The 23,586-nt window shown below is 35.1% G+C and overlaps 2 protein-coding genes across 2 annotated transcripts; both read right to left on the reverse strand.

Annotated features, from left to right (window-relative positions):
- Positions 1-240: 240 nt before the first annotated feature.
- On the reverse strand, positions 241-1,188 carry LOC134824493 (uncharacterized). Its single transcript, XM_063836399.1, has one exon. The coding sequence runs from the start codon at positions 1,186-1,188 to the stop codon at positions 241-243; it is 948 nt and encodes a 315-aa protein (XP_063692469.1).
- Positions 1,189-2,199: 1,011 nt separating this feature from the next.
- Positions 2,200-2,808, reverse strand: LOC134824494 (uncharacterized). The gene has a single exon (XM_063836400.1). The coding sequence runs from the start codon at positions 2,806-2,808 to the stop codon at positions 2,200-2,202; it is 609 nt and encodes a 202-aa protein (XP_063692470.1).
- Between the last annotated feature and the right edge of the window lie 20,778 nt (positions 2,809-23,586).

Below are 23,586 nucleotides of genomic sequence, written 5' to 3' on the forward strand. Positions count from 1 at the left end.
AACAAACGATAAGACAACATTAAGACAACATTAAGGCATCATTAAGGCAACAAATTCGTTTAAGACAACAAATTATGTATAACAGTATAACACTATTTCTTCGAATATATTTTACTTTGTCAAATTATATTTTACTTCATCAACTGAGTTAGAGTAATACGAAATTGTGACTTAAACTCTGAAAATGAAATAATTAGGTCTCATTATTTATCAGGTAATACAAATCTACAGAGCAATAAATTAATCAAAAATTCTTCTGAATAGGGCTGGGATATCTTGGTTGAAGGCTTTCCTCACGGAGGCGTTGTCTCTTGTCAGTCCGTATCGCTTACACCACATAAATTCTGACAAGGCTACAGTCATGGCTGCTGAATCCGTTCGGGTACGACCGGTTCCTCTTCGCATGTGGTTCTTAGCGTGGAACCACATCCCTTCGCAGCTGTTGGTGTGAACACCAGTGACCGGGTCCACAAATCCTCGACTATGGTTGACAACTTGATGAGGAAATCCGTGGTGTTGCAGGGCGTTATAACCTTTCCACTTGTCGGTGAGAATAGTTGTACCCGGTAGAACGTGCTCCTTGATGAGTGTGATTAGGGTGTTGTGATCGCGTCGATTGCCGGTACACTCCACTAAGAAGCATTCGCCAGTAGTCCTACAGAACCCACCCAGCACCCATTTTCCGACTACACGTCGACCTCTGTTATATTTTCGTTTACCGAATTTGGATTCGTCAATCTCCACTATACAGCCGACCCCACCAATCTTTCTACGTGCACCGTTGTCGAACAGGTCTTCAAGCATGCAATTTCGGATCGAGGAGAAGATGGACCGTACACAGCCGGTGCTGATGGTTATGATCCGTGCTACGTCGCAGACACTCAGTCGGTTGCAGAACAGCCAGATGATGTGGAGGAATACGGAGAAGGGTAGCTTGCGTTTGTGGAGGATACTCCCGGTTCTCACTGAGCAGAAGTGGTCGATGTCTGAAGAAGTGTCTGAACACTGCCAGCAGTAGCCGTCTGTGTACTTGCTCGTTGGGCATTTCTTCAAGGTCATAAAGTTGTTGCACTCTTCACAAGTTTGGAAAGGTCGCAGCATTCCGATATCCAAGCAGTACTGTAGACATTCCGTTTCCGATGATAGTGATCCGCGTCTTAGCTCTTCGTAGGAGGGAAGGGAGTTCATGTTGTATCGTTAGATAAAGTGTTGGTTTGATGGCCTCTATTAATACTATTTGTCACGTGAGCAGAACACGAACATCGGCCTCATTAATACCAAACGATCTAATCATGACGTGAACTGTTCGATTAATACCACATTCCATAAGAACACGAACAACGGCCCTCATTAATACCACACGATCTGGTCATGACGTGAACTGTTCGATTAATACCACATTCCATAAGAACACGAACAACGGCCCTCATTAATACCACACGATCTGGTCATGACGTGAACTGTTCGATTAATACCACATTCCATAAGAACACGAACAACGGCCCTCATTAATACCACACGATCTGGTCATGACGTGAACTGTTCGATTAATACCACATTCCATAAGAACACGAACAACGGCCCTCATTAATACCACACGATCTGGTCATGACGTGAACTGTTCGATTAATACCACATTCCATAAGAACACGAACAACGGCCCTCATTAATACCACACGATCTGGTCATGACGTGAACTGTACAATTACAAGCTGCGATCTGAGAATCGCTAACAAGATGTTACATTATTATCTGAGGTGATTTGACATGTGATGCATCGTAAAAAGTTGAGTGAGCCAGATGTCATTTAAAGTCACGTGAGCCATGGTGATGACGCGATCCAGGAGAAGTGATCTCGCTAACAAGATGTGACATAACAGTAGTTATATAGTATATAAACGAATGGAACTCACAGTCGATATCAGTTATCTGAATCGTTTACTAATCACATCCATCTGACTTTTGTACAACTGCTATGGTTACTAGACGAGGAACCCGTTACAGCCGACCTACTCCTGCACCGAAGTGTGCCCATTGTGCTTCTACTGGACACGTCGCGACCTCCTGTCCTAGGACAAGTTACATCGCTCCTTCTCTTCCTTCACTCAAATGCTCCAGTTGCGTCCTTGTTGCCAGAAGTGGCTACTCTGATGAACCTCTTACCCATCAGATTATCCTTACTATCGACCCTTGCCTTGCTCATGCATCCTCAACATCTCGCCCTTCTAGACCTACTACCTCTCTTTCACGTCGACCTCGACTCAACCTCCCTGGCATTCCTCCCCCAGCTCCTAGACTGTCTTCTGCTCCATCCACTTCCTCAACTGCATCCAATCCTGCTTCCCCGCCACCTCCTGCAGCTCCAGCAGCTCCAGCAACCCCTCCTCCAGCAGCTCCAGCAACCCCTCCTCCAGCAGCTCCAGCAACCCCTCCTCCAGCAGCTCCAGCAACCCCTCCTCCAGCAGCTCCAGCAGCTCCGGCGACCCCTCCTCCCGCAGCTCCGGCGACCCCTCCTCCCGCAGCTCCGGCGACCCCTCCAGCAGCTCCAGCGACCCCTCCTCCAGCAGCTCCAGCGACCCCTCCTCCAGCAGCTCCAGTGACCCCTCCTCCAGCAGCTCCAGTGACCCCTCCTCCTGCAGCTCCGGCGACCCCTCCTCCCGCAGCCCCAAATACACCACCTCCTCCAGCAGCTCGTCGGACACGAGTGAGGAACATCAGCATTGACGGAGCTTTGGTTGAATACAGGACAATACTCAACTTGACCATCAACGGGAAATCTCTTTCAACAGTCCTAGAAGAGAGAGGCATTTGTCGATCGCACTTCTACAGAAAAAGGTGCATTGCAGAAGCAGCACTCGTGGACAGACAATCCCTTGAGAGCTCGTTCCTGCAGCTACGTAAAGTAACGCTCCAAACCGTATACCCAGCGGCAAAAGATATCTGCAACAGAAAACATAGAGACCTAACACGCCTTTATGCTCAAGGAAACGCCCTAAAGCCTAAAACTCGTTATTAAGATATTTGTTTTATTCTATATTGTAAACCAGTTATTTCAGTATCAATTTATCATCATTATATTGTAAACCAGTTATTTCATTTAAATCAATTAAGCATCAATTTAAATTTCCGACTTTTAACTAGCAGTCCAAAGTATCTTAACAGATAATTTCAAAAATCTGTGTACTGCGGCAATGAAATCACGGCCGTATATTACATATTCTAAACATTTTGTTGCATTAATGTAGTCTTAAACGAGTTTGTTGTCTTAATGTTGTCTTAAATGAGTTTGTTGTTTTAATGTTGTCTTAATGTTGTCTTAATTGAGTTTGTTGTCTTAATGTTGTCTTAATGTTGTCTTAATGTTGTCTTAATATTTTATCCTATTTTGTTGTCTTATCGGTGTTTGTTGTCTTAATCTTGTCTTATTGTTGTCTTATTGTTGTCTTATTGTTGCCTTAATGTTGTCTTAATGTTGCCTTAATGTTGTCTTAATGTTTGCTTTAATGTTGCCTTAATGTTGCCTTAATGTTGTCTTAATGTTGTCTTATCGTTTGTTGTCTTATTGGTGTTTGTTGCGTTAACGTTGTCTTATTGTTGTCTTAATGTTGTCTTAATGTTGTCTTATTGTTGTCTTAATGTTGTCTTAATGTTGTCTTACTGTCCCATCGGTGTTCGTACAAGTTGCCGGGTTTTGGTCAAATATCATCTCTTTTTGATTATAATGTCAGGATAATTTACACAGTCGAAACTTCATGAATAACTATAGGGAGGTAATTTCAACGATTTCGAAATTTTACCTTTGAAAACATTTCCTTGTGTTTAGGTATATCTGTCAATAAAAGACTGAATATGGCACTTTTAACTCATTCAAGTTGGCATTTAATTCATATATAATGCCATTTAAATATCGTGGGAAAGCAGAATATATTCGAAATCACGAATGAGCAAAACTCTCACCTTTCGCACGTGCAAACTTTGAGCGGACGTTGCGTGCGCATACAATATTGAATCACCGTAAATTTTTGCATAGTGGTATTTTATATATAGTTTGATAAGCATGCAAAGTTTCAGAAGATTTCAAAAAGTACTTGGATCACAACGGGACTCCAAAGTTGATATAAATCGTGAAAATAACAATTTTCAGTGATTTTAGCTATTTTAAATAATTTTGGGCGTGTCCCCACGTGTGCAACTTTTCGATTTTCAACTTTAAAACTAGCCTATAACACAATTTAGACCTTTAGGAAGCACAATTGAGCTCCACAACCCAAGGGATGGCCCAACAACAGAGAATACTAATTCACAACTTTTGTGTTTTTATAAAATTATTCTTCAAAAAAGCACTAACTTCAATAGCGAATATCTTTATGAAGGAGCAAGGAAGAAAAATTTTCCGGTTGATTTTCAGAATGCTTTAACAATTATCTAAGATAAAAATGTCCTCAGATTTTGAATAAAATTACTCCTTAATGGTTTAAAATCGATTTGAAAAATTGTTATTTTGTCAAAAATCAAGTTTTAAAAACACTTAACTTGATGACGTCATCAAGTGATGATGATGACGTTAAATTATTTTTCACTATAATGTAAACTAAAGTATAAACAATTATCTTTAAAACCTGAGGTTCGAAATGACTGTATCTTTTATACTTTTGAATCTACAGACACTTAAATGTAGGCTACAATTGACTGCCAAAAGCGTCTATACATATTATATACTATTTGACCAAAACCCATAATCATGGGTAGAGTGGACCGCTGCCAGTGTCTCTCTTTCCCAAACAAAAGGAAATGATATTAATTTGATTGACCGTTCTCAAATGCAAAATGATACCGAGAATGAAATCGGTCGCTCGCTTTTCCCATTCATTCACGGCTTTCGAATTGTAATAAGTTTCGATTGATTACATCAATCAGATGCTGTAAAAATCTCTTTGGTTGCGTTCGGGTCGATACCTAGTATTTCGGGGTAAGGGTGGTAGTTACTACTGCTGAAGTTTATTGAATCTTTATTGCCGAGTACAGCTGCCTTTGGGTAGTTTTTCATAGTCTATTACAATTGTAAATGAATGGGAAAAGCGAGCGACCGATTTCATTCTCGGTATCATTTTGCATTTGAGAACGGTCAATCAAATTAATATCATTTCCTTTTGTTTGGGAAAGAGAGACACTGGCAGCGGTCCACTCTACCCATGATTATGGGTTTTGGTCAAATATCATCTATTTTTGATTATAATGTCAGGGTACTTTATAAAGTCGAAATATAAACTGATATCTTCATTAATAAGGAGGAAGTTTCAACGATTTCGAAATTTTTCCTTGAAAAACATTTCCTTGTGTTTAGGTAAGCATATCGGTGATCACTGACTGGATATTCCACTTAATACTCATTCAAGTTGGCATTAAATTCATATATAATGACATTAAACTGTCGTGGCAAAGCAGAATTTGTTGGAAATCACGAATGAGCAAAATTCTCACCTTTCGCGCGTGCAAACTTTGAGCGGACGTTGCGTGCGCATCCAATATTGAATCGCCGTAAATTTTTGCATGTAATTGTTTTTTATATAGTTTGATAAGCATGCAAAGTTTCAAAGTATTTCAAGAAGAATTGTAATCACAACGGCACTCTAAAGTTGACAGAAAATGACGAAAACAGCAATTTTCAGTGATTTTAGCGATTTTCTATCAATTTGGGCGTGTCCCCACGTGTGCAACTTTTCTATTTTCAACTTTAAAACTAGCCTAATGCACAATTTATACCTATAGGAAGCAGAACTGAGCTCCACATCCCAAGGCATGGCCCAACACCAGAGAATACTAAATCGCAAAATTGACGTTTTTATAAAATAATTCTTCAAAAAAGCACAAACTTCAATGACGAATATCTTTATGAAGGAGCAAGCTAGAAAAACTTTCCGGTAGATTTTCAGAATGCTTGAACAATTATCTAAGGTAAAAATTTCCTCAGATTTTGAAAACAATTACTTTTTAATGGTGTAAAATCATTTTTAAAAGTTATTACTTTGTCAAAAATCAAGTTTTTAAAACGGTTAACTTGATGACGTCATCAAAGGGTGTTCATGACGTCAAATAATTTGTTTGTACAATGTAAACTAAAGTGTAAACAATTATTTTCAAGACCTGTGGTCGGAAATGGCTGTATCTTTTATACTTTTGAATCTATGGACAATTAAATACAGGCTACAATTGACTGGCAAAGCGTCTATCCCTGAATAATATGTATATATGTATATATCACGACAATCTGTCATAAAACAGGGGTTCTAGAAAACCCACTTCCCGATGTTCCTGAAACCTCAAACTTTTTTTGCAGTCGATTTGGTCAACGTCTAAACGCCCTGAAAAATTTCAGATCTCTAACTCAATTTAAACATGGTTTTTAAGGCACCTGAATATGGCGATTTTGGGTTTTTTACCGAATTTCGTATAACAGTGCTGGCGAGTATTTTATGCAAATTTCTTAAAAATCTCAACATAACTATTTTTTATTCCTGTCATCTTTGACATCAAATTAGAATGTTTTGAACTAAAATAAATCTGCTGAACGACTTCCGATGAGTCTTAATGTCTGAAAAACTCCTGCCGGAGGCGGCGGCCTTCGGCCGCCGCCTCCGGACAGAGTGCACGCTTCGTGTGCACGAAAGAGGCTTGTAACGTGTACCAAAGATGGTATAATAGTAAAGGGGGTATAATAGTAAAGGGGGTATAATAGTAAATGGGGTACATAGTATACCCACAATAAATGCAACGGTCGTGCTTGCCAGCACTGTGATTTGACCAAAACCCATAATCATGGGTAGAGTGTACCGCTGCCAGTGTCTCTCTTTTCCAAACAAAAGGAAATGATATTAATTTGAGGAACAGTCCGCTAATGCAAATTGATACCGAGAATGAAATCGGTCGCTCGCTTTTTCAAATCAATAAGCTTTATTACAATTCGTGAGCCGTGATCGAATGGAAAAAGCGAGCGACCGATTTCATTCTCGGTATCAATTTGCATTAGCGGACTGTTCCTCAAATTAATATCATTTCCTTTTGTTTGGAAAAGAGAGACACTGGCAGCGGTACACTCTACCCATGATTATGGGTTTTGGTCAAATATCATCTCTTTTTGATTATAATGTCAGAATAATTTACACAGCTAGTCGAAACTTCATTAACAAGGAGGTAATTTCGACGATTTCGAAATTCTGCCTTTGAAAACGTTTCCTTGTGTTTAGTTAGGTATATCTGTCGATAACCGACTGAATATGGCACTTTTTACTCATTCAAGTTGGCATTAAATTCATAGATAATGCCATTTAGATATCGTGGGAAGCAGAATATGTTCGAAATCACGAATGAGCAAAATTCTCACCTTTCGCACGTGCAAACTTTGAGCGGACGTTGCGTGCGCATACAATATTGAATCATCGTAAATTTTTGCATAGTGGTATTTAATATATAGTTTGATAAGCATGCAATGTTTCAGAAGATTTCAAAAAGAACTTGGATCACAACGGGACTCCAAAGTTGATAAAAATCGTGAAAATCAAAATTTTTAGTGATTTTAGCTATTTTAAATCAATTTGGGCGTGTCCCCACGTGTGCAACTTTTCGATTTTTAACTTTAAAACTAGCCTATAACACAATTTAGACCTTTAGGAAGCAAAATTGAGCTCCACAACCCAAGGGATGGCCCAACAACAGAGAATACTAATTCACAACTTTTGTGTTTTTATAAAATTATTCTTCAAAAAAGCACTAACTTCAATAGCGAATATCTTTATGAAGGAGCAAGGAAGAAAAATTTTCCGGTTGATTTTCAGAATGCTTGAACAATTATCTAAGATAAAAATGTCCTCAGATTTTGAATAAAATTACTCCTTAATGGTTTAAAATCGATTTGAAAAATTGTTATTTTGTCAAAAATCAAGTTTTAAAAACACTTAACTTGATGACGTCATCAAGTGATGATGCTGACGTTAAATTATTTTTCACTATAATGTAAACTAAAGTATAAACAATTATCTTTAAAACCTGAGGTTCGAAATGACTGTATCTTTTATACTTTTGAATCTACGGACACTTAAATGTAGGCTACAATTGACTGCCAAAAGCGTCTATACATATTATATACTATTTGACCAAAACCCATAATCATGGGTAGAGTGTACCGCTGCCAGTGTCTCTCTTTTCCAAACAAAAGGAAATGATATTAATTTGAGGAACAGTCCGCTAATGCAAATTGATACCGAGAATGAAATCGGTCGCTCGCTTTTTCAAATCAATAAGCTTTATTACAATTCGTGAGCCGTGATCGAATGGAAAAAGCGAGCGACCGATTTCATTCTCGGTATCAATTTGCATTAGCGGACTGTTCCTCAAATTAATATCATTTCCTTTTGTTTGGAAAAGAGAGACACTGGCAGCGGTACACTCTACCCATGATTATGGGTTTTGGTCAAATATCATCTCTTTTTGATTATAATGTCAGAATAATTTACACAGCTAGTCGAAACTTCATTAACAAGGAGGTAATTTCGACGATTTCGAAATTCTGCCTTTGAAAACGTTTCCTTGTGTTTAGTTAGGTATATCTGTCGATAACCGACTGAATATGGCACTTTTTACTCATTCAAGTTGGCATTAAATTCATAGATAATGCCATTTAGATATCGTGGGAAGCAGAATATGTTCGAAATCACGAATGAGCAAAATTCTCACCTTTCGCACGTGCAAACTTTGAGCGGACGTTGCGTGCGCATACAATATTGAATCACCGTAAATTTTTGCATAGTGGTATTTAATATATAGTTTGATAAGCATGCAATGTTTCAGAAGATTTCAAAAAGAACTTGGATCACAACGGGACTCCAAAGTTGATAAAAATCGTGAAAATCAAAATTTTTAGTGATTTTAGCTATTTTAAATCAATTTGGGCGTGTCCCCACGTGTGCAACTTTTCGATTTTTAACTTTAAAACTAGCCTATAACACAATTTAGACCTTTAGGAAGCAAAATTGAGCTCCACAACCCAAGGGATGGCCCAACAACAGAGAATACTAATTCACAACTTTTGTGTTTTTATAAAATTATTCTTCAAAAAAGCACTAACTTCAATAGCGAATATCTTTATGAAGGAGCAAGGAAGAAAAATTTTCCGGTTGATTTTCAGAATGCTTGAACAATTATCTAAGATAAAAATGTCCTCAGATTTTGAATAAAATTACTCCTTAATGGTTTAAAATCGATTTGAAAAATTGTTATTTTGTCAAAAATCAAGTTTTAAAAACACTTAACTTGATGACGTCATCAAGTGATGATGCTGACGTTAAATTATTTTTCACTATAATGTAAACTAAAGTATAAACAATTATCTTTAAAACCTGAGGTTCGAAATGACTGTATCTTTTATACTTTTGAATCTACGGACACTTAAATGTAGGCTACAATTGACTGCCAAAAGCGTCTATACATATTATATACTATTTGACCAAAACCCATAATCATGGGTAGAGTGTACCGCTGCCAGTGTCTCTCTTTTCCAAACAAAAGGAAATGATATTAATTTGAGGAACAGTCCGCTAATGCAAATTGATACCGAGAATGAAATCGGTCGCTCGCTTTTTCAAATCAATAAGCTTTATTACAATTCGTGAGCCGTGATCGAATGGAAAAAGCGAGCGACCGATTTCATTAGTAGTAAAGTAGTAGTAGTAAACCCGCGATGGGGTGGCATGTGCCTCAATAAAAATATTACAATCATTTATTATTATATCAATGTATCATTAAATATTTCAAAAATATAACGTATGGTTGATCCTTCACACTTGGTAAAATATATAAAAATAAAGTTAATCTACACTAAAGAATAAATAATCTATATTATATAAATCAACAATATTAACTCCCCATCTTCATGTAGTCATTTATCAAAGCGGTAGAAATCCAAGTAATTTTAGTACGCGGTGCGCAAGGAATTTCGTTTTTTTTTTTTTTAAATGTGTAGGCAAGATAAGCCTAAGTGTGGCAGTGAAAATTGAAAAATAAGTTGCAGAATAAATTGCAGTGACTGACTGTCAAATGCATTATCGCAGTTCATTTATTTGACTGCACAGTGCACTAACGTTTAGGATTCTTACAGCTGTTATATTTTGCTAATATTTTGTTTAAAAGTTGTAAAGGACAAAGTTCTTGTCCGTCCACGAAAGGTTTTCTAGGTCAAGTTTTTGTTTGTCCAGTAAGTAACGTACAATGTTGTCCTTGTATGAATTAATAAACTTATCTTGTAACTTAGGTACGTTGAAGGGAAGGATTTTGTTTATTTCGTTTATCGTGTTGTTATATAATCGTGGTCCTACGTTAGAGATGCTATAATCGGTGATCCGTAATCTGTTGAACTTAATTTCAAAATACTTTGGATTTCTCCTTTCCGTTTGTCTAAGCGGTGATTTTTCAAATATACTACAGATACTCGATGGTGCTACTCCCATATAAACCTTGTGCATCAAAGTTAGACAGCTTTTAGCAATGAGATTAGGAAGAGCCAAAATTCCTATTTTGTTGAAGATGGATTTTGTGTGAGATGGTAGTTTACGTTTTTCTTTGTCGTAAAAATAGTTATGATATTCTGAATCAGTGGCGCGAATAGCTTTCTTTTGAGCAGAGAATAAAGACTGAATGGAATTTAAAGATTTAGTACCCCAAACAGTAGCGCAGTAATACAGGTGAGATTGAATTAAACTATTGTATAGCATTTTTTGAGCTTTATTCGGAATGGAACTTTTAAGTTTCATCATTACGCCTGCATTTCTGGATATTTTAGTCTTTAACTGTTTAATGTGCTGGCTCCAGCTAAGTTTTGAGTCAATAATGACACCTAAAAATCGTTCATGTTCACTTTTCACTAGTCGCTGTCCTTCTATACTAATATTTATATCCTCTGGTAATCTGTTAGTGAATATCATGTATTTAGTTTTTCCTACATTAAGTTTAAGACCGTTGTTTTTAACCCATGTCTGTACAGTATTTAATACTCTGTTTGCACGCATGTTCAGTTCAGTGTACGTGTCGGCAGAAACGATGCTGTTTGCATCATCAGCGAAGAAAATATAATGGGCTATATCGCTTACATTTGCAAGGTCGTTTATGTAAATAATGAACAATATAGGACCAAGAATGGACCCTTGAGGAACTCCATGTTCCAATCCCATTTTTTCTGAACTGCAACCGTTGACGTGAACATACTGTTTCCGGTTAGTTAGATAAGACTCAAACCAGGATAAGCTAAGGCCTCTTACACCATAGTGCTCCAGCTTATGTAGCAGTATCTCACTGTCTACTAGGTCAAACGCCTTGGAGAAGTCAAGAAGCAGTAATGCTGACACTTGCTTCCTTTCTAGAGCTTTATGTATGTTAAACTGAGCTTCAAGCAACGCATGTTCACAACTGTGACCCGATCTAAAACCAAATTGCGACGCATATAGAATATTACGTGATTTTAGGTGCTTTACTAAACGTGCATGCATTATTTTTTCGAATATCTTTGAGAAGCAGGACAAAAGTGAGATTGGTCTGTAGTTTGTAATTTCGCTGCGCGATCCTCCTTTATGGAGTGGGATAACCTTAGCAAGTTTGAGCTTTTCGGGGAATACTCCTTCGTGAAGGGAGTGTGAGATCAGGTGATTAACTACTGGAGACAGCACATTGCAAACCTTTTTAAGAGGCTGTATATTCATATCTGAAGTCGATTTGTTCTTAAGATCATGTATGATTTCAGCAATTTCGGAGGGCGAGGAGTCCTCCAGCTCCATATCAAAATCACATCGACTTGATTGGGGAAGAGAATGTCCTACTGATCCTGCACCGCGAACCAGATTGTTTTCGCTCTTTAGGTTCTCAGCTATATTAGTAAAATAATCATTAAAACTGTCAGCTATATCTTGTGAGTCGGTTATAACTCTATTTTTATAGTTTTTTATTAAATACTTTTCAAACTTTACAGAGTACAGCAATTACAACGAATGAAATAAACTCGAATAAAATATTGCCCCTGTCTGTAAAATCTGTCGGGAGACCAAACACGGTACTGCACAGTAAAACGTGCCCGCAATTACATGGCCCCGATATGATTTTTTAAAATGTGAAACAAAATTGTGATAAAATAAATGTGTGGTGAAGAATGTGAAACAGTTCAAATTTCTTCAGACGAGGCTGATACACTGTTCTTATCAGAGCTGACAATCTTATTGTTCCTTATGAAATGAACTCTGTTAGGCTCTGCTTTCCTCTTCTCTTTCAATTCCTCCCAGAGCTTCTTGTAAGCTCTCCTTTCTTCCACTGATCTGTCTGGGCAAATGTAGATACTTTTATAGCCCTCTTTTGTGCGTAGTAGTTTCGCTTTTCGCAGCACCTGAGTAACCATGTCAGAGCTATTTAGAGATAGTTTAGTTGGTCGTATTAATGTGCCCACTCTCTTCAGACCAACTCTACAACAGTCACGAAAAGAAGGTTTCTCGTTTATCTCACCAAGAACTTCAGCAACTTTGTTTTCTAACTTCTCGCCGTCGGATTCACTTATTCCGTAGATTACGACGTTTCTGCTTCTTTCATCCTTTTCAGCTATTGTCTTAACTGCAGTACAGATCTTCTTTGGCGTAAGAGCAGCTGCACAAGTCTTTTTCAGGGCAGAAGAATATGATTTCATTTCTGTCTGCACAGTTGTTTGAACAGACTTGAGTTCTTCGTCCTTCTTTTCAATGAGCTGCTTCTGCAAATCAATGACAGTTTTCTGCTCCGCGATTACTGAAATGTTCTGTTTATCTACTCTCTCCGCAGCCATTTGCAAATGAGGAGCCGCATAACGATTCAAAATGAAACAAACAGTTTGCAGCCAATCACACAGTTTTTCTTTCGAAACTGATCGCTTGTTCAGGTTTTTCAATACTAGATCTCCGTATTCCTTAACATCCAGTTCATGGCACATTTCATTAAAAACACTGTTTGTAGCTCTCGCTACCTGATCTGCATGTCTGGCACTAAACAGATCATCATTATCGGGGTCATCGACCAAATGCTTCGTATGTTCATGGTATGAGTACTGCATCGTGTATATTCCAATGTACAGTTCTTGTATACAGGCTACACAACGATCACACTAAAAGACAAGCACTTCTTATTTATCGCAAGTTACAACAGCTGATAACAGAGCTCGCTATTTGCAACCAAATGTAAAACGACTACACACAAAACTTGACTATTTTTAAAAAAAATTGTTTGTTCAGGCCATGACCTTATCTTACTTATTTTTATTTTTCTTTTGATTTCTTGTTTAATATTTGATTAATCATTTGCCATTGTAATTTGCTATTGCTCGCATGCTTTTTAAAATATGATGCGTAATACTTCTTTTTCGCAATATCTACTTGTTTTTCAACAAACTTTTTCATATGCTTATAAGTTTTTTCATTTTTTTCAGTAGGCTCTTTAACAAAGGATTTATATAGTTGGTTCTTTCGATTGCATGCACATTGAAGCCAATCTAATATCCACGGTTTAGAGTTTTTTCTGTGGTTTGATTTTTTCTTTTTAACTGGAAAACACTCATTATAGACTTCTTCATATTTAGTGTGAAAAGCTTCAAATTTTGTATTTGTCCCGACAACGTTGTGTAAAAAATTCCAATCAATAGACGCTATTTTCTCCTCAAAACGAGCGATTTTCTCTTCATTTATTACTCGGTTTGATGATTCACAAGTTTCATTTTTCAATTTATTTCCTATTCTATTAGTGTCGAGAAGTATGCCGGTAAATGTGGCAAGGTGATCAGATAGCGATTCGGTTATAATGCCTGACTTTGTTATAGCATGGCATTGGTTTACGAAAATGTGATCAATAAGTGTAGCACTGTGACAAGTAATACGAGTTGGTCGTGATATCGTTGGTGCGAATCCATACTCTGCAAAAATATCAACATATTTAGTAGTATGGTCATTTACGCCGTATTCTAATAGATTAATATTGGTATCACCTAGAAATAATACGTTTTTGTTGCTATGTCGCGCCAAATCTTTTAGGGTGTTTTCCAATTTTTCTAAGTAACTGGGGACATTACCACTGGGAGACCGATACATATTGCATAGTATGACGTTTTTGTGGCCATTTTGAGCTATCTCTATTAACTGAAATTCGCCAACGTTTGGATCATCTCTATAAGATAATTCAGATCGTGCAGTGACATCAGATAATTCACAGAGATTCTTGTTTACATAGGTTACTAGACCACCGCCCTTACCAGAGTCCCTTGCGGGAGCCTGAATAAAGGGGGGATGAAAGCCTTCTAACTCTAATTCTTTTCCTTGAAATGCCATACTTACAACCGTGCAGTTTGTTTCGTTGAAACACAGAACATCAAATTTTAGGTGCTGTTCAATTTCATCACGTATATTAGAGATTGCTTTGCTCAAAGATCGAATATTAAGAGATTGAACTTTAAATTCATAAGGCCTACTCGTGTTGATTTGCCGTGGTTCGTAGTATTTACAGCTATTTAGTACATCTGAGCAGTTATCCCATGGATTAAAGTTTAAGTCATTGTTTTCTTCAAAAGTATTACCTATATAATTAGAGTCATGGTTTCTATGGTATGGGTTAAATTTTGCGCTATTCTCGTAATTACCGTGTACGGTGTATAATTGTCTAGGTGATACCTCGAAACCAGGAAACAATTCACGTGTGCAGCTTTTGCATCCTAACTCGCCCGCTGAGCATTTATTGTGCGAATAAGCGTCGCATATCCAGCAAACCGCCATTTTTGATTTGTTTCCTAGCTTTTTACAAGTTTTGCAACTCACCCTGGCAAAACTTACTTTAGATTTAGCTTTTGTTTCTGTACTACAGGGTATGTAAGTGTTACACGAATTTTCATTAGTTAGAGTGGTAATATCAGTATTAGTAAACGGAAATATGTCAGTAGTACATGCCAAACAATACCAGTTTATGAAACTATTGTCTAATTTCATTCGATTTACGTCATTTGGTTCAAGATTAGCACATTTACGATGAAAAATACCGTTACAAAGGTTGCATTTTAGCGGATCTTTACGTTCTAAACATTTTTTAGAACATAATCTACATCTACAAGACTCTTTGCACATCTTTAATTTGCAAAGTATAACTATAGATTACTGGTTATATGATATACGATAGATTACTGATTATCAATATAAAATTAAAGATCTAAAGAGATTTATACAGGAACTGTGGGTCAAGAAAACGGGTTAAGTTTTATGTTTGACTCCTAGTTCCAAAATCAGTCAAAATCTGTAAAGGTTAAATAATTGATTAAATAGTTAAAATATTTAAATATAAATACACTGAATTTACTCCAGTAATTCTACTCTTGTGTTGTGTTGAAATTAGTTCGGTCCGGATTTATGTTGTTGTTATCTGCAATTTTGCTTATAACCGGTTCAGATAAGATAAGAAAGAGTAAAAAACCGTTTAAAATTTACTGTGATACATTTACCATGGTCTATAAGCCATCGCAATAAAAAATAATTTATGATTAGAAAAGAAAAAAGAAGATAAGGGACTTGCTGTTTTTTGAAAAATTTGAACTTAGGTACTTTCTGTGAACGTTACTATACGTTTAGCTTTGAAAAATTAAATTTGTTCAAAATTGTGTTGTAAACGATTATGTATTCGCGACGAAAAATTTGATTTAAGAATTTCTACTGCATTGGCAAAAGAGATCGGAACTCATCCCTTAAAGGCCACACCTCTTCGATTACTGTCGGTCTTCGCCTGGCCAGTTCAATGATGCAGTCCAAGAGACGCGAAACGATCCCTTTCTTGGCTGCTAAGGTTAGATGAATACCGTTCCCATTTGGATCTAGTATAGTGCACCTTTTCCTCACCAGCTCAAAGCATATTTGATGCGAGTCAAACATCAATAGATTTTCAACCTTCGTGGTTAAAATAAATAAAGACTCGTTAAACCTACGAATTTCTGGATTTAGCCAGTGATAAGTGGTTAGTGTTATGGAGTTAAAGATGAATGTGGTGTTTGGGTATCTCTCACAATAAGTACGCAGATCATTCGCCACGACATCAAACAACGAGTAAGAACGGTGATTATACCTGGACAAATCGTTGATGCCTGCCGAAATCACCACGTAACTCATGTGAGGGAATAGGTGCTCAAACTTGTGAAGATCAGTGATTTTGTACATTGTCTCCTTGGTGCATGGCAAGTGAGTAGGAAACAAGCTGACGGGTGTGGTTGAATGAATTGAATCCGTCAATAGCAGAACACGTTCCGTTGGAATCGGAGTCGGGTCTGTTTCTGGTCTACTAGATTGGCGGATTGATGGTATATGCTGTGGTGTGGTGGGAGCTGAGAGTCTGCGAAAAGTTAGTGATAGTCTCTCGCCTTGTGCTGTGGGATCTGCTTTAATACCATGTTCCCAAAAGTCCTGGGAGGACCTTGACATGCAATAAGTCTGCCCGTGTTTGAGGTGTATGGATTGTGTCGTGAGAGGTCCTATTTTGCTGCGGAAGTCAATTGTTCGGGTAGCACCGAGACTGACTGTGATTATGTTACTGGGATTGACGATGCAAGCTTCGTTGTCACTGTGCATGGGAATTGAAGATTTACCGTTCTCATAACGAGTAAGAAGGCAAGTTATGTTGTCTGTGGTGAATGTTGGGTCTTCTGTGTGATGAGCGATTGAGTCTATGATTTCAAGGAGTGGGTGATTCGTGGGAATATCAAGTGGTTTGTGTACTGTTCTGCCAAAAAATGCTGTCTGTCGATGCCCTATCTTAGTAAAATGTACTCCGTGGCAAACTGTCTCCAGGTCTAAATGGTCAAAGTTTATATCACACGGTTCAACAGCACCTGGTATAGTTGGTAACGTCACCGTGTTGAGCTGTGCTAGTGCTGGTGGTGGCGGTGGGGTTGATGGAGGAGTTCTTCTAGAGTTGGCGGCGCTTTCATAAGCTAACATGTCCGTGATACACTGTTTCGCTGCCGCTATCGACTCTGTTAGTTGTTCAATAATCCTCGCATGATGGCTTTCTGCTTCTTGAAGTTTCTCGGAAATGAGGGAGGTTACGGAAGTGAACTGATGCAAATTTTTAGAAATATCATCTACATTGCTAGTTAGGTGTTGCTCTAGGTGTTGCTTTAAATGTTCATAGGCATGTGCCTTTCTATCCCTAGTTAGCATCCCTACTCCTATTGTATGATCTGTAAAACCACAGATTGTTGAATGGTATTCCGATTCATGTTTAAGTTGTTCTTCTGTCAGGGTTGAGAAGAGCTCTAAACTTGTTTTAGGAGATAATAGTGCCGTCCTAAAAGTTTTATCGTACGTACCGTCTTGTTGTGGGGGTACCAGGCAGGTCTTTGAAGAGGTAGTGAGTGGGTCACTACCTGGTAGCCCCTTGTCATCTGATGAAGGATTCGTCTCGTGAGATGGGTGGGTGGTTGGCTGATCCAATAAGTTGAGCGCGGCGTCGACCATGGTAAATTTTCTTATCAGCAAACGAATTTCATGCGTAATGTAAAAGACAAATATGATATATATATATATCGGTATCAATTTGCATTAGCGGACTGTTCCTCAAATTAATATCATTTCCTTTAGTTTGGAAAAGAGAGACACTGGCAGCGGTACACTCTACCCATGATTATGGGTTTTGGTCAAATATCATCTCTTTTTGATTATAATGTCAGAATAATTTACACAGCTAGTCGAAACTTCATTAACAAGGAGGTAATTTCGACGATTTCGAAATTCTGCCTTTGAAAACGTGTCCTTGTGTTTAGTTAGGTATATCTGTCGATAACCGACTGAATATGGCACTTTTTACTCATTCAAGTTGGCATTAAATTCATAGATAATGCCATTTAGATATCGTGGGAAGCAGAATATGTTCGAAATCACGAATGAGCAAAATTCTCACCTTTCGCACGTGCAAACTTTGAGCGGACGTTGCGTGCGCATACAATATTGAATCACCGTAAATTTTTGCATAGTGGTATTTAATATATAGTTTGATAAGCATGCAATGTTTCAGAAGATTTCAAAAAGAACTTGGATCACAACGGGACTCCAAAGTTGATAAAAATCGTGAAAATCAAAATTTTTAGTGATTTTAGCTATTTTAAATCAATTTGGGCGTGTCCCCACGTGTGCAACTTTTCGATTTTTAACTTTAAAACTAGCCTATAACACAATTTACACCTTTAAGAAGCAAAATTGAGCTCCACAACCCAAGGGATAGCCCAACACCAGAGAATACTAATTCACAACTTTTGTGTTTTTATAAAATTATTCTTCAAAAAAGCACTAACTTCAATAGCAAATATCTTTATGAAGGAGTAAGGTAGGAAACTTTTCCGGTAGATTTTTAGAATGCTTGAACAATTATCTAAGGTGAAAATGTCATCAGATTTTGAATAAAATTACTCTTTAATGGTGTAAAATCGATTTGAAAAGTTGTTGTTTTGTCAAAAATCAAGTTTTAAAAACACTTAAATTGATGACGTCATCAAGTGATGATGATGATGATAAATTATTTTTCAATATAAAGTAAAGTAAAGTATAAACGATTATCTTTAAAACCTGAGGTTCAAAATGACTGTATCTTTTATACTTTTGAATATACGGACACTTAAATGTAGGCTACAATTGACTGCAAAAAGCGTCTATACATATTATTATATATCTTCACGACAATCTGTTGTAAAACAGGGGTTCCAGAAAACCCACTTCCCGATACTCCTGAAACATGAAATTTTTTTAACTGTCGACTTGGAGAAGGTCTAGACGCCCTGCAAAGTTTCAGATCTCTAACTCAATTTTAACATGGTTTTTAAGGCACCTGAATATGGCGATTTTGGGTTTTTTACCTAATTTCGTATAACATGCTGGCGCGTATTTTGCGCAAATTTCTTAAAAACCTCCATATAACTATTTCTTATTCCTGTCATCTTTAACATTGAATTAGAATGTTTTGAACTTAAATGTACCTGCTGAACTACTTTCGAAAAAGTCTTAATGCCTGGAAAACAATAAAGGGGATATAATAGTATAGGGGGTAAATAGTATTGTGAATATAAGGGCGACGGTAATGCTTGCCAGCATTGTGATACTTCACGACAATCTGTTGTAAAACAGGGGTTCCAGAAAACCCATTTCCCGATACTCCTGAAACATGACATTTTTTTACAGTCGATTTGGACAAGGTCTAGACGCCCTGCAAAGTTTCAGATCTCTAACTCAATTTTAACATGGTTTTTAAGGCACCTGAATATGGCGATTTTGGGTTTTTTACCTAATTTCGTATAACATGCTGGCGCGTATTTTGCGCAAATTTCTTAAAAACCTCCACATCACTATTTCTTAGTCCTGTCATCTTTAACATTGAATTAGAATGTTTTGAACTTAAATATACCTGCTGAACTACTTTCGATGAGTCTTAATGCCTGGAAAACAATAAAGGGGATATAATAGTATAGGGGGTAAATAGTGTTGTGAATATAAGGGCAACGTTTTAAAGTTTAACGAAAGTGACACAAGAATTGAAGCTTATGATAATCCTATAAATTTAATTCGATAATTGATTAATTAATTATCTATGCCTATTGTTTTGCTAGTTAAAAATAGGACAAGTAGAGCGAAATACCAAACAAAAAGTCGAATGCAAAAAGAGCATGATATATAAGTTAACTGGCTTTTATCGCGATCATTATGAAATTAAAAACCTGTTATGTGATACCCTAAAAGAATCATAATTACAAAACCATTAAAAAAAATTTAAATAAAAATTTAAAATTTTTTTAATTACTATTGATAAATAACTGGACTCACCAAAAAACGACAATAAAAACTAATATACCAGCAGCTTAATCATATCCAAACTGAATACGTTGCCATTTTTTTTTCTTTTTCTTTACTTCTGTTTTATGTTAAATTTTATTCTTAAGCAAATAAAATGAGCAACAATTTTTCAGTGATTGGTGTATTCGTATTAGCAAATGAATATGAATAACACACAATTAATAAACAATTGATAAAAAACAGACATAAAAAACTACATATAGCAGCTTTTTGAGTTTTCCATATCCCAAAAAGAATACGTTGTCAACGACAATTTTTTTCTCATTGTTTTTATTTATTTCTGATTTTTGTTTAAGTTTTATTCTTATGCAAACATTTAACAGCTGAATATGATAAAATTAACAACATGACATAATGAATAAAATAAATTGATAAAACAACTGACTACAAAACGGAACATAAAAAACTTATAGAAAGCAGCTTAATCATATCCAAAAACTGAATACGTTGGCCATTTTTTTTTCTTTTTACCTTTATTCTGATTTTTTTGTTTTAAATTTTATTCTTAAGCAAAAAAATTGCAGCAACAATTTTAACAGCTGAATAGTGTATACGTATTAGCAACATGGAATATGAATAAACACACAATTAATTAAACAAATTGACTAACAAAAACGAAAATAAAAACTAAATATAGCTGCTTTTGATTATCATATCCCAAAAATGAATACGTTGTCAACGACAATTTTTTCTCAATTTTATTTATTCTGATTTTTGTTTAAATTTTATTCTTAGCAAAACATTTAACAGCTGAATATTATTATAAACATTAACAACATGATATTGAATTAATACAATTGATAAAACAACTGACTAACAATAACGGAAACATAATAAACTAATATACAGCAGCTTAATCATATCCCAAATGAATACGTTGCCATTTTTTTTCTTTTTCTTGTATTCTGTTTGTTGTTAAATTTTTTTCTTAAGCAAATAAAATGAGCTAAATTTAAACTGTGAATAGTGTATACGTATTGCAACATGAATATGGAAAACACACAATTAATAAAAACAATTGACTAACAAAACGAACATAATAACTAACATATAGAAGCTTTATTGATTTATCATAGCTCCATAACTGAATTCGTTGTCATCGACAATTTTTTTCTCATTTGCATTTATTCTGATTTTTTTGTTAAATTTATTCTTAAGCAAACATTTAACAGCTGAATATTATATAAACAGTTACAACATGAATATTGAAATACATTACAATTGATAAAAAACTGAACTATCAAAACGCCGACATAAAAAATTAATTTACAGCAGCATTAATCTTATCCCAAAACTGGAATTACGTTTGCCATTATTTTTCTTTTTCTTTATCTGATTTTGTTAAATTTTATTCTTAAGCAAAATAAAATGAGCAACAATTTACAGCTGAATAGTGTTAAGTATTAGCAACATGAATATTGAATAAACACACAATTAATATAACAATGCCTAACAAAACGAACATAAAAACTACATTTTTCAGCTTTTATGATTTATCATATCCCAAAAACTGAATACGTTTCAGTCAACTGACAATTTTTTGCTCATTTTATTTATTCTGATTTTTGTAAATTTTATTCTTAAGCAAACATTTAAACAGCAGAATTTATATAAACATTAAACAACTTGAATATTGATAAAATACATGATAAAACAAAATGACTAACCAAAACGGAACATAAAACTAAATATACAGCAAGCTTAATCATATCAAAACTGAATACGTTGCCATTTTTTTTTCTTTGTTTTATTCTTGATTTTTTGTTAAATTTTATTCTTAAGCAAATAAAATGAGCAACAATTTAACAGCTGAGAATTGTGTATAAGTATTTGCAACATGAATATTGGAATAACACACAATTAATAAAATTTGACTAACAAAACGAAACATAAAACTAAACATTATAGCGTTTATGATTTAACATATCCCAAAACTGTTTTACGTTGTCATCGACATTTTTTTCTCATTTTATTTATTCTGATTTTTTTGTTAAATTTTATTCTTAAGCAAACATTTAACCAGCTCTGAATATTATATAAACATTAACTAACATGAATATTGAAATTAAATACAAATTGATATTAAAAAACTACTGGACTAACAAAACGAACATAATTAACTAATATACTGCAGCTTAATCTATCCCAAAACTGAATACGTTGCCATTTTTTTTTCTTTTTCTTTATTCTGATTTTCTTGTTAAATTGTATTATTAAGCAAATAAATGAGCAACAATTTAACGCATGAAAGTGTATACGATTAGCATCATGGTGAATATTGAATAACCACAATTAATTAAAACAATTGACTAAACAAATCGAACATAAAAATAACAATAGCAGCTTTATGATTTATCATATCCCAAAACTGAATACGTTGTCAACGACAATTTTTTTCTCATGTTATTTATTCTGATTTTTTGTAAATTTTATTCTTATGCAAAACATTTTAACAGTGAATATTATAAAACATTAACAACTTGAATTCAGGAATAAAAATTCGATTGATACAACAACTGACATAACAAAAAGGACATAAAAACTAATATCAGCAGCTGAATTTGTTTTTCATATCCCAAAAACTGATTACGTTTCCTTTTTTTTTCTTTTTCTTTATTCTGATTTTTTGTTAAATTTTATTCTTAAGCAAAATAAATGAGCAACATTTTAAACAGCTGGTATAGTGTATACGTATTAGGTCATCATGAATATTGAATAAACACACAATTAATTAAAAAACAATTGGATAAACAAAAACGAACATCATAAACAAACTAACATTTAGCAGCTTTATGATTTTATCATATCCAAAAATGAATTCGTTGTCAACGACAATTTTTTTCTCTTTTTTTTATTCTGATTTTTTGTTAATTTTTTTGTAAGCAAACATTTAACAGCTGAATATTATATAAACATTAAAACATGAATATGAGAATAAAAATTCAATTGATAAAAAACAGACTAATCAAAACGGAAACAAAAAACTAATATACAGCAGCTTTATCATATCCCAAAACTGATTACGTTGCCATTTTTTTTTTCTTTTTCTTTCTTCTGATTTTTTGTTAAATTTTATTCTTAAGCTAATAAAATGAGCAACAATTTTACAGGCTGTATAGTGTATACGTATTAAGTGTGCAACATGATATTGAAAAACACACAATTAATAAAACCCCATAATTGTCTAACCAAAACGATAAATAAAAACTAAACATATAGCAGCTTTTGATTTATCATATCCCAAAAACTGGAATACGTTGTCAACGACAATTTTTTTCTCATTTTAATTTTATGTCTGTTTTTTGTTAAATTTTATTTCTTAAGCAAACTTTTAAAGCTGAATATTATATAAACATTAAAACATGACTTTTGAATAAAATACAATGATAAAACAATGACTATCAAATCCGGAACATAAAAACTAATATACTGCAGCTTAATCATTATCCCAAATGAATACGTTGCAATTTTTTTTTCTTTTTTCCTTTATTCTGATTTTTTGTTTAAATTTTATTTAAGCAAATTCATATGAGCATCTAATTTAACAGCTGAATAGTGTATAGGAATTAGCAACTTGAATTTGAATATACACACATTAATAAAAACAAATGTCTAACAAAACGAACATAAAATCTAAATTTTTTATTGAAGCTTTTTGATTTATCATATC

The sequence above is a fragment of the Bolinopsis microptera genome, chromosome 12 (genome assembly GCF_026151205.1).
Source record: "Bolinopsis microptera isolate Bmic1 chromosome 12, MBARI_Bmic_1.0, whole genome shotgun sequence".
Classification (NCBI taxonomy): Eukaryota; Metazoa; Ctenophora; class Tentaculata; order Lobata; family Bolinopsidae; genus Bolinopsis; species Bolinopsis microptera.

Bases quoted from the DNA above. Each gene is read 5' to 3' on its own strand.
- LOC134824493 (XM_063836399.1), bottom strand. From the start codon at position 1,188: ATGAACTCCCTTCCCTCCTACGAAGAGCTAAGACGCGGATCACTATCA.
- LOC134824494 (XM_063836400.1), bottom strand. From the start codon at position 2,808: ATGCCTCTCTCTTCTAGGACTGTTGAAAGAGATTTCCCGTTGATGGTC.